Below are 12,774 nucleotides of genomic sequence, written 5' to 3' on the forward strand. Positions count from 1 at the left end.
TATTCGTATCTTCAATCGGAACACCTCGGCCATATCCGTCTTTACTTTCTGTTTAGTTACAATTGGAACAACTCGTCACATTCCACCACGTTACGTTTACAAGCCTGAGGTTTTCCAAAGTTACATTGTGTTGGAACGTTTTCGTTATACAGAGTCTACAGAATATACAGAGTCTACTATACCACACACCCAATCGTCACTGCCAACGATGTCAACAACAGTTATCATTGCCTGTGCACGTGCGAGTGTTAAATAGGAATGCTGGTCAACTCGCCCCAAAGCAAACTCGCCCGAGTGTTTGGACAACTCGCTCCAAACTTTACTGTTATACAGTCTACAGAATATACAGTCTACTATACCACACACCCAATCGTCACTGCCAACGATGTCAACAACAGTTATCATTGCCTGTGCACGTGCGAGTGTTAAATAGGAATGCTGGTCAACTCGCCCCAAAGCCAACTCGCCCGAGTGTTTGGACAACTCGCTCCAAACTTTACTGTCCGTAAATAATTGTGACAAAATTAAAAATCGACGTCTACAACTTTGGTGTCATTTTATTTATTAATATTACAGTGAAACTCCGCTATTATGATCACTTATTAAAGGGACTTATATTGGTGAGATCTTAATATAGAGATAAATAATAATCTATTACAATGAACTGTCAAGCCTAATTTAACGTTTGCGAGTTTGTTTGTTAAAGAAATTATCAGGCAAGGCTTTTGGACTCCGACTGGTGTGCATATTCAACAATATTTAATGCACATTAGCTTAAAATGTTGGTATATTAATTTTTAAAATGGTAAAGATATGAGTTGACTAAACAGTGTGGGGCGAGTTGACCAACCGCGTTGGAGGTGAGTTGACCTGCTCCCATTAAATAGTGATAATTATTTAACTTGTGTTGTATTTTTATTTCTCTAGTGGATGTAATTATTGTTTGTACAGATTGCTGTCAGGTTAGTAATTTTTTTAAGTCCTCGTCATACGGTCATAAAAGCACCTTATTCATTCCAAGACCGAACCTTGGTAAAACATTCCAGATGTTTGATTGTGTGGATCCCGTGACAACATAATAATTAGAATTTAATTACAACAGTTTGTAATAAAACTAAAACAAGTTCTGTTTCCTTCTTTTGTCTTGTTATTATTGTTTGTATGATATGATAACATGTTTTTAGAGTGCAATTTAAGTAAGTTCTTTTTTAAAACAAAATTTGGTCGCAGGCCATTCAAAAGTTGTATGGGCGAGTCAAAGTGTTGCTGTAAAAAAAAATCCCAAGTGCATACCCTGTTATACTGGATTTGAAACTGTTTCAGGCACTAGACACTAGACCTCTATGAGTCCAAAATATTGGACTTGAGTACTCGAGAGTCAAACTTGACCTGGACCCAAGAATAGGGTACTTGGGTCCATTATAATTCCAGCGCTGAACATGGATGCCAAACCATGCCATAGTATTGCATTCCACACATTCGACTTTGGTTTTCCCTCCATGTCTCATAGCCGTACAATACAGGCTAAATAGTGGCAAGCATATGGCAAAATAACATAAAATAAATATAATTAAATGAGGGTGATCTTCATGGTACTTGTGGAGAAGCTACTAGGATAATACAGTTTCACGAACCGCAAAACAATAATATTGTCTATTAACATAAAATTAAACATGTTAAAGTGATTTAACTACTTGTCAAGTCTGGCTATACGTTATATAACAGACAGCATGTTAATGTTAAATAACGATACATAAAATAATGGCAACAGTTTGAAGCAGTGCTGTCATCGTAAAACAGAAAATTAGCAATGCAACATTCATAATAACAGCATGACTAACTGCTGTGCTACTCAGGTTTTGTTCACTATAGAACCTTTTCATGGGTTAAAACAATATGGCAACAAAATGATAAATATTTTACAGTGCCACATTATGTCCAAGTCTATTTTAAATGAGGTGAAAAATGATAAATACTATGAAATCTGACACCAGCATCTTATAAAATGTGGTGTGGACATTTCGAGGCCGAAAATGCAACATTGATATTTTAAAGGCTGTCAAAAAGAAAACCCCACAGAATTAAAAAAATTTTTAACAATGATATGAGTGGTAAAAATACATACAACCCAATGTGAGACAATGATCACAAGAACAATTTAAAAGCCTCAATGTAGTAATCAGCAGACATTTTCATCTAGTATTGAAGGAGCACAATACAAAGACATGGCAAAAGTAACATTTGAGTGCCAGAAATTTAAATAAACATTATAGAACTTGCTACCAACCCAAACCAAAATTACTGGCCATAGAACAGATGGTAGATGTTACAAATATCAGCTGACAAGGTGTGCTTGTATAATGACACATATTTTGCCATGACTATGAAACAATACCAGTTTACTTCATTGGGAACTGCCTGTAGTATAGTACACATATCTGTTGTAATTGTATGTAAATTTCATCTCACACTGACCTCAAAGGTGTACATTAAATATGTTGAGATTGTACAGTGACGCAAATTGGGAAATATATCTTACCGCAATAACTAAATTTTCCATAATTGTTGACTTTTATAATAAAAATTAACACATGCAATATGAACTTTTACAGCAATTCATGGACTTTTGAAATTGTGCATGGCAAAGCAAAAAAAAGAAGAAAAGAAAGCACAGGACAAAGTTGATATTTGAAGAAAAAAAATTAGGAGACCAAAACGTAGGACCATGTGACTTTGTTATTTTGAGCCACAAAATGTGACAATTGGTTCATATAGTGGCACTTAAGATTAATATGAAATTAAGACCAGTGAAAATTGGATAAAGTGTTGACAGGTCTGGCCCAACTGTAAAGTTTTTTTTATAAAACTATTAATTATTCATGAAATTATTTTTGCCTCTTTTCATTTTTTAATTTGCAATTGGCAAATCTGGCAAGAGCCAGAGATAGCCCTTCTGTGATTTACTGTTACCTGGTCCTGATCTTCCCTCTGATTCTTTGGGTTCATAGTTGCCAACGATCCCCTTCTTCATAATGGCTACAGGCCCTTCTTTGTTTTCATCATGACTTGGAATGTCACCATTTAAGTTGGGTTGGGGTATTACATTTTCCTGTTTCAAATCAGGCACAATTTGATCATGTTTCTTCTTAAAAGTCTGAAATGGTAAAAAGATTAAATGAAGCAATCCTGAATAGCTTAACCCCCCCCCCCCCCCCAAAAAAAAAGAAAAGAAAAAAATACATTTTTGGTAGACTTAATATGAGTAAAAGGTATACAACTCAACTTCCAAGTAGGGATATTTGGAAACATATATGTCAAGTAAAGCAATTACATTTATCATGTTTGATGGATGATATGCATTACTATGGTGATGTACAGAGCTTCCAAACCACATGCTGCACAAATTTAAGGTGGCACAAACTGTTTATCATGAAACATATATTGGTATATCTGTACCGAAAGTCAAGTAGTGTACATTTGTACATCACAGTATATATTTACAGTGATAGAAATAAGCAGAAATATTCACTAGTCTACTGGACATATACCTCAAGAAATCTACTTGTTCACCAATAGTTTCACTTGTCTATATAAGTGGTTTGTTTCATTCAAATATAAGGACTGTGTTTTTGACTGATCAAACATTTTCACTTGTCCACTAGACAACAATTTAAGTACATGTTAGGAATAATTAGGTCAAATATAAGCCTTAGGCCTAAAAAAAAACGAAAGAAGGGCATTTCCTGTTTCCCGACCTACCCTAATTTTATGTAGTGACCCTGACATTTTTAAAGCAAAAAACCCAAACCAAACAAAAACGAATAAATAAATAAATTTAAAAATCAAATAAAAATCATGATTCCTGATATTTTGCAATCAGCAATTTAGATTCGTCCCACCTCAGCCGATTATACGGTTTCTCCTTTTGATGTGATATTATTTTTTTAAATAAATAAAAGAAGCTCCTACCTACCTACCCTATTTTTCTTAAGGATAAAACCTGAAACATTCATTGGTTTTTAGGCCTTATGTCTCATGTTACAGCACAATGGTTTTACGATTTCGTAGCACAAAGATAACTTCAAAAATATAGGCCCTGATTGGTAAAAAGGCATCACAATACTCTGTGATGTTAATAATACTGGTACATATTATTTTTGTGTCCAGAAGATGAAGTCACTACTAGACAATCGCAACTTTGGTAATCTACCGAATACACACCTGCCAAACAGAAATCACAGGTGGAGGGACTTAAAAGAATAAACCAATTAACTAGGTAAAGAGCCAATTTATTATTTCAGTATGTAGGTTTCTGAACTATACCGCTGCTTCATGGACAAAACATGATACATCACTGAAAAGTTATTTTGATTTATATTGTAGCCAGTTTAACCGCATTTGGCATTTATTTTGCATAGGAAAATAATGTATACCTATTTCTTGCTTACTGGATCAAGTCTGGATATAAGTGGCTGGTCACGGTCGTTGACCAGTATAAATTTATCATTTATCAAGCTTTGACAGCCACAAAATTAATATTAGTGGTTATTTTGTCCGACACAAAATATAGTATTTCTGTACTGGTAGTCTGTAATGTGCACCTTGCACTAGTGTTGAAGCTGTTCAATGCAGTACATTTCAAAATACATATTTAATATTGTTTTTGACCATATCATGCAACATACACATGCTGATAGAACTGTTGCTAGAACGCCTTTGCGTTGACCTGGAAATGGAGTTTCCCCATGTCTATTAATAGACCCATGCAAGATCAATGAGTCGATGTGTTCCGAATGGTTCAATACATCTTTTAACACAAAAATGTACCCATCTAAACTGCACAGAAGAATAATCTTGTGCCATTGTGTTTATTTAATACAAGTTGTGCCTCTGAAACTGCACGGTCCTGCGGGTAGCGGTCATTATTTACATTGATTGATTGGACATGACCGTAGTGCAATATGCATATGCTCCGGGTTAGCTGTCTACATTTATCAACAGTACCTTAGCTTGTGTTGCAGTTCTTACAAATGTCAATCATGCAATCAAAATTAAATGGAAACTTATATTTGTTTTAAATAACTAAAGCACACATTATTCATTATGTTTATTAGGTGCTTTGTTATTATAAGTTTATTTCAGTTTCGAGCGTGATTGGAGTTTGTTGACATTTTTTTTGCCTCATTGCAGTGACTGGGCAGTCACAAATTTTATTTTTCTTGTTTGATTATGAACAAAATGCCCCACCCCCAATCCAGGTGCATTATTTTATCCACAATTGACTGTAGTTATTATTTGCAGATTGTATTTCACAACACCAATGTTTACCTCAATTGAAACGTATCAAAACCGTACTTTTTAAATTGGAATGCTGGTCAACTCAACCCTGAACCAGCTTGCCCTAATGATTGGCCATCTCGCCCCAAACAGTTTAGTCAACTCACCCCCAAAAAAGTTACCAACTCTCCACACTGTTTGGTCAACTTTAATGTATCATTTTATTTATTAACATTACAGTGAAACTGCAATTACGAACCTTTTTTTTTTTCTCTTATTAAAACTGGGGAGGTCCTAATATCAGATAAAGAGTAACATATCATTAATAATGACTATGTACACTACATATATCTTATAATTATTCTCCCAGTTTGTCTTGACTATTGGTATTTACAAACTTAAGATATTACAATGAACTGTGACCCTCCTTTAACGTTGTCAGTGTATACCCGTAATTATTTCCTTGAGGACAACGGATGCTTATTGTACAAAAATAGTAGAAATCAATGATTTCTTGGTAATGCGAATAAAGCAAGACAGTTGTGAACAAGTTGTGTTTTATTTTCCTTTTGTTGTTCTAACATTTTGTTGAAAGACCAATTAGTAAAGTAAACATTGCATATGTCATCCATGCAGTCTTAGTAGCACCAACGCATCTGTGCTGGTCTGGTTATAGCAGATCAAAGCAGTTTAATTTAATATAATTGTCCATCGCTCCTATTACTACTGTGACATTGACAACTTTGATCTCCCAGTTAATGGGCTGGTGTGAAGTATGTTGCAGTTCAGTGAAATGTAATATATTAAAGTGACAGACCCTAGTTTTTAAACACTTAGGCATATTTTTCACCAAAAGAGCTGTGATAACTGAAATCAGTAATTATTAACATTTTATTGTTTAGATTATCCATTTCTGTACATGTACCCGAAGTGGTTCTGGTCCTCCTGATGTTTTTAATATCACAAAAGACAGTTTTCATTTTTTTGTCTGAAAAGAAATGGTTATAAGTCGAGTTCTAGTCTGTTTTTAAGGTATTTCATGCTTTTAATGTCACAGATTCTTGTTCCACTCCAACTTTATCCTGATGTGTTACAAGTTTGCATATTTAACCAAACTTAGTGTCAATTTTTACGAGTTGAAACTAGGGTCTGTGACTTTAATTTAAAGTTTACTTTGAACATAATAAAGTGGGGCGAGTTGACCAATCACCAGGGTGAGTTGTTAACATTTTGTGGAGTGAATTGACTAAACAGTGTGGGGTGAGTTGGTAGGGGGCAAGTTAACCTGCTCCCTTAAATTGGGCTCAATTTGGCCCATGGGTGTAATGTTTAGATGAGATTTTACTACATCATGAAAAATAGTTCTACGTGTATAATATAATTGTACATGATTAACAAAGGACGAGAGTAATATTATTTCAACATTTTGTCGACAGGCAGTGTTTAATTTTTGACAGGCTCAAATTGATTGACATAGGTAATTTTGACAGGCACCAGGCCAGTGGGTCTAAAAGAATATTATTACAGAAAATTACGACACATTCCTGTATCATCATTCTGCAAAAATCAACAGACCAGTATCTCCGTTTCTTCAATTCCAAGACTAATGGTGATCACACCATGACATGATACAAGTCGCCTCATATGAGAATAACCAATTGCATAGCACCAGATGAAATCGTTATGTTTGTCTTAGCTATTCTCACATGAGGCACTCGTATCATGTGGAATTGCCGTAAGACCTGTTGTGACATGTTAGGTATTACATAACTACCTACTCACCAGAAGGTAGATTCACTGGTATGTAGCTCGAGTCACCTCCAGCCCTACTGTAATATTTTGGCAATTGTCGACAACCAAATGTCTAAAATAATTTTTTTTTCCTAAATCTGATGCCACAGAGCTTTAGTTTGATTATTCTTGAGTCCAGTCATACAATAAACTTACATGTTGTTAACCAGTACCAACACCACACGAAGAAACACACTTTGCTCTACGTCACCAGAAGAAAGTACAGTGCAGGTTCGTTTCACATAGGGACGTCGGGTTTCTTCGTGTAGCATTGTAACTGGTTTTAAAACATGTAAATTTAATGTCATGACTGGATCAATATCAATAAGAGCGGGGGGGGGGGGGGGGGGGGGGGGGGGGGGGAGGCTAGAGGTGACTCGAGCTAAGTGGGATGGAGTAAACTGGCTGCATCCGTTATATATACTAACCATCACATTTATACTCTTTTATTCATTAAATATACCTATAGACTTGTTGATATTAAGCTATAATATGCATTAAATATTGTTGAAAATATATACGTCTAAAATTCTTGCCTGGTCAACATTTTAATAACAATTCATTTAGTGCAGAGTGCACATTTAGTCAATACTTTTCTTAATGTGCATGGCGAATTGCTTCCCTCTATTTAGCAAATTTAAAATGGTGGGCAAATCTTTTATGTTGTTAGTGGAAGATTTATTTTGTTAATAATGATGCAAGTACTTTAATCGGGATTTAGCGAGTACAGTAGTTTATACATTTTTGGTTTGTGTCCATTTGTTGCACTATTTCAGTTGAGAAACGGTTAAAACATGGTGCCACAGGTTTTGCTACATATAGGGTATGTAACAATATTCGGACATAGAAAGAACCACATTTTCTACATCCCTTCGGACTAAGGTCGACTACAGTCACTTTTCGCACCCTTGTTTTGGCTTTGTACACAGTCAATAAAACATATCCAATGGTAATTTTTTGATATGATATATTTGATAAAAGGTATTTTTTATTTCTTTCATCTTTTGAAACTTAAAATTAATATTTTGTCCAGAATTATGAAAAATAAAATACTAACCTGTAAACATTGTCCGCTTGTTATAGAAATTTGACAGGGGTCAAGGTTAGTAGACCAGTTTTTATTTTAATGTGGCGAAGCATTGTAATAATATAGGTAATTTTGAATTTGAATGACGTCAGTATTCCAATGATGTCACTTTGAATCGCCGTACAATAACCATACACTGGGTACATGACGTTTCCGTTTTAAGAATGCTGAAAAAATTCCAATGCAAACTTGCTATTGAAATTTTTTTGTTTGTTACTAAGGCGTATCATAAAATATTGTTTGTTTCCGGTTACCCGACCGACACTAATTTGAACCTGCCGACCATAAAACCTTTTTGGTATATCCAAAAATGTTTTTTAATATAACAACGATTTCCACGAAAACATTCCAAAACTATCACAAGCACTAATTTGTTGTCATTTAGGGGATAATCCTACTGTGTTTTCCGATTTGCAGACATATATCGGTGGTTCTACTGTCGCAAATTTAGTTTTATTGGCGACCAGTTAGCCACGAAATGTTTTCTTCTAACAATTGATTGATGGAGTTACTTTCCTTCAAATTGAAGTTCGGTAACTTTCGTAAAATACCGGGCGAAGAGTCGGAAAATTGTTTTCATGAATATATGCGATCTTTTCCGATTTACTCTACATCTAGCGTAGCGAGGTGTTCCGATTAATAATAATAATAACTATAAATTTAATGATTTACTCCAACGACAAACTGGCCTTGTAGAAATTTAGTGACCTTCTGATAAACTAGGGAAAGGAATGTTTACCGATACTGATGGAGTTTACTGCCAAATCAAATGATTAAATATGTCAGTAAGATCTTGATGCGTTTCTTTATTTTTTGTAAGTGGTCACTGGGAACTTCGTGGGTTTCCTCTAAAAACAGTGTCAGAATGACCATGTGTTTGATGTCCAATAGCCGATGATATTAAAGATAAAAATCAATGTGCTCTAGTGGCGTCGTTAAATAAAACAAACTTTACTTTTCAACATTCGTTTGAACATCCTGAGCATTTGTACTGCATTTCTATTCATTGGACCAACTGATTGCTTCAAACCAAGTGTGTACTTTAATACTGGATGCAAAAAACTAACATTGCAAATTATAAAATTGGTAAGTCTACCATTTCTTAGATACACTAGGAAAGATAATATTCATAAAAAAAAATTAAAATGTTATTGTTGGACAGATAAATATAGAACCCTTCTTTTCAGTTTTCATTAAAAGAAATTGTTATAACTTATTTACTGGTTTCTATCCAATTAAGGTTCAACCAAATCTGTCCTGGACCAGTACAGAAGTTAAGTGTTAGTATGAGAGTAAACCTTCTACCTATTATTAAACAGCAAGGGGTCTTTTGTATGTACTCTCCCACAGATAGGTTAGCACCATGTTGCCCTCAAAATCAAAATGTCGTGCCTTTTATAAATTTATAAGTTGCATATGTAAAAAGAAGCCTATAAACACACCTATGTGAAAAAAAAAGCCCTTATATTTAAAACTGCACACAAAATATGCCCCCAAAACGTCACTTTACCATGCCTTACTTTATTTCTGGGGAAAACACTGTGCTGAATGGTATTGTTGGTTTGCATAATGCATTTCTATACATGCAGAGGTTATTTTGGATACCGGTAGTCAACACCTTTATTTAATATCCATAAATAAAATTATTTTCCAAAATAGAATGTTTTTCCTACCTACCTACCCTATATTTTTCCAGCATGTAATAGGAAACAAGTATTTTGTTTTGTTTGGCCTAATGCATCTGAATGTGTTTGAAGAAAATATTGTGATTAAAAAATTGTACCTTTTACGAAATATGGATTTCAAGTGAAATTACGGTAAGATATGCTATATTTATTGTGTACGAACCCAAAACAGCATTAAAGATTCTAAATCAAATCATTTATTTATATATGAATCATATAAACATGGCATGGTATACATTGGACAACATACATAATTAGAATACAAGGGTGCGAAAAGTGACTGTTGACCTTAGTTTCACTGCTCACAAAACCATCAAAGCGAACTTACAAGCAATGATCCACTTTTCTTTACAGGCGATTTGTGATCACTTGATTCATCATAAAGATGGAAAAAATAAGGTCCTATTAATAGCAAAATTGCTATGCACAATCCTAGCTTTAAAATAAATGTTTTTCGCATCAGCAGTTTAGCCAATCTTGCCATGTTCAATGACGATGATGTTGATTACTTGACCACTTGCAATTGAAAATCTATGTCAGTCGTCCCGTCTTGATGCAATAATTATTTGGAGTTCCACTGCTAAACCATCTAAGCACTGCCTGTTTTTCGCTCATTCATATTAATCTAAAAATCTAAATACTTAATAGATAACTTTTGCAAATCTTAACAGAAAAAAATGTCAACATAATACAGCCAGGTGGACAGGAAATACGTGTAGCCATCTAGCGGTTCCGGTCGGGTAATGTTGTTTGGCAGCATTCGGAACACTTCGGCCGATTACGGATTTCCCCAAAATCTAGTTTGTTTTATTAGTCACGACTACAGCATATTGATTTATGAATGATAAATCATCAGCTATTTAGTTTAGTAATTTTGACATACAATCTTTATCTTAGAGGAAACCGTTACATTATTCCATTAGTAGCAATTTAGAGATCTTTTATATGCACCATCCCAGGACAGGATAGCGCATACCAGTTGTGGTGCACTAGACGGAACGAAAAATAGCCCAAATGGGCCCACCGACGGGGTTTGATCCCAGACAGACTGTGCAGTAGGCGGTTACTTTAACACTGGTCTAAATTCCGTTTTTCAAATTTAATGTTTGTACATTGTAATTTTATTTATTTATTTTTTTTAAATTGGGGGTGGGGTGGTGGGTTCAGCAAAAAAAAAAAATTGGGGGGGGGGGGGGGGGGGAGTGAACATACATTTACTGATATATGAATTAAATAAAAGTTGACAATGTTATATAGCAAAGTGGGAGAACATTTGACCACTTTATAAAAAAAAAACCCCACCCAAAAAAAGGTTAAATTTTATGGTCTTTTTACCTCCGTGAGATCGTGCACGATAAATGTAAAAAAATACCCTGGTATATTTATCAAATTCACTGTACTCATTTCATTAAATATGCAATTTTTTGTAAAGTACAATCAAGGGTTAAATTTTCCATACTGTACCTGACGTTTAAAAAAAAAAAAAAGACGGCGGGGCGTAACTCAGTGGCAAAACATTCGTTTGATGCGCAGTCAGTCTGAGATCGATTTCTGTCGGTGGGCCATTGGGCTATTTCTTGTTCCAGCCAGTGCATTCCTGTCCCGAGTCAGACCTCCGATCCTATCGGTGGCCGGACTCGGGATAGGCGTGTTCGAAACTCAAAAGTGGTATATGGACACGTTAAACCAGTTACTAAGCAAAGCCAGCCAGTGCACCACGACTGGTTTATTAAAGGCCTATGGGATAGAAAGAAAAGAAAGAAAAGTTTTATTTAACGACGCACTCAACACATTTTATTTACGGTTATATGGCGTCAGACATATGGTTACGGACCACACAGATTTTGAGAGGAAACCCGCTGTCGCCACTACATGGGCTACTCTTTCCGATTAGCAGCAAGGGATCTTTTATTTGCGCTTCCCACAGGCAGGATAGCACAAACCATGGCCTTTGTTGAACCAGTTATGGATCACTGGTCAGTGCAAGTGGTTTACACCTACCCATTGAGCCTTGTGGAGCACTCACTCAGGGTTTGGAGTCAGTATCTGGATTAAAAATCCCATGCCTCGACTGGGATTCGAACCCAGTACCTACCAGCCTGTAGACCGATGGCCTAACCACGACGCCACCAAGGCCGGTTCCTATGGGATAGTGTATATAAAAGACCCCTTCCTACTAATGGAAACTACCCCCACCTGTTGCCGACTACGGTTGGACTGCTGGTGCTCCCTTGTACCTGCCAGTGCAGGTGGTCCCTCCTTCACCCACCCCAACCCTTTCCTGTCCTGGACGGAAGAACCGGCTGAGGCTGGTACTTGTGCCCAGGACAGGTGTGCGCTACAACAGCTTGATCTGAATATGCACGTTAAACAATTTCCCAATTCCCAATGGAAACTAATGCAGCAGGTTTTCTCTCTACGACTGTATGTCAAAACTGATGATTAATAAATCAATGTGCTCTAGTGGAGTTGTTAAATCAAACAAACTTTAAAAAAATTAATTCGACATCATGTCCGATGAATTAAACTAGATTTGATAGTAGTCATAACACATAATAACTGAGTTTTTATAAGAAACTTTTGTCAAAACAAATTTTAAAAAAGAAATACAGGGGACATTTTGTTCAGTTGCTACCACTTGAAATATCGCCAATTGTGATTTTAAAAACAAAATGTTCCCTGCCATAATAATTAAATGTAAATCAAATGTATTCCCGTATATATTCTACAATGAAAACAAACGAACAGTCATTTACTTTGTACAAGGAACAATTTATGAGTGAAAAGGCAATTTTTCAAAATACCTACAAGTGCTGGCAAATAAGGGATTAATTTATCAGGTTGTATGCTCCAAGTTTGATACAGTGAAACTGATCTAAACAGACCCTGAACAAACCGGAATCCTGTCAAAGAACGCCAAGTTTCTATGTCCCA

The 12,774-nt window shown here is 35.5% G+C and overlaps 1 protein-coding gene across 1 annotated transcript in view; it reads right to left on the reverse strand.

Moving 5' to 3' along the window:
• Window positions 1-10,655, reverse strand: part of LOC121371181 (N-acetylgalactosaminyltransferase 7-like) — a 32,022-nt gene extending 21,367 nt beyond the window's left edge. Inside the window, exons 1-2 of the mRNA XM_041496887.1 lie at window positions 10,169-10,655; window positions 2,971-3,154 (exon numbers count right to left, since the gene is read on the reverse strand). Of these exons, the coding sequence (XP_041352821.1) occupies window positions 2,971-3,154; window positions 10,169-10,324 (340 nt within the window). The 5' untranslated portion in view covers window positions 10,325-10,655. The remainder of the gene's footprint in view (window positions 1-2,970; window positions 3,155-10,168) is intronic.
• Window positions 10,656-12,774: the final 2,119 nt, after the last annotated feature.

This window comes from Gigantopelta aegis, chromosome 4 (genome assembly GCF_016097555.1).
Source record: "Gigantopelta aegis isolate Gae_Host chromosome 4, Gae_host_genome, whole genome shotgun sequence".
Lineage (NCBI taxonomy): Eukaryota > Metazoa > Mollusca > Gastropoda > Neomphalida > Peltospiridae > Gigantopelta > Gigantopelta aegis.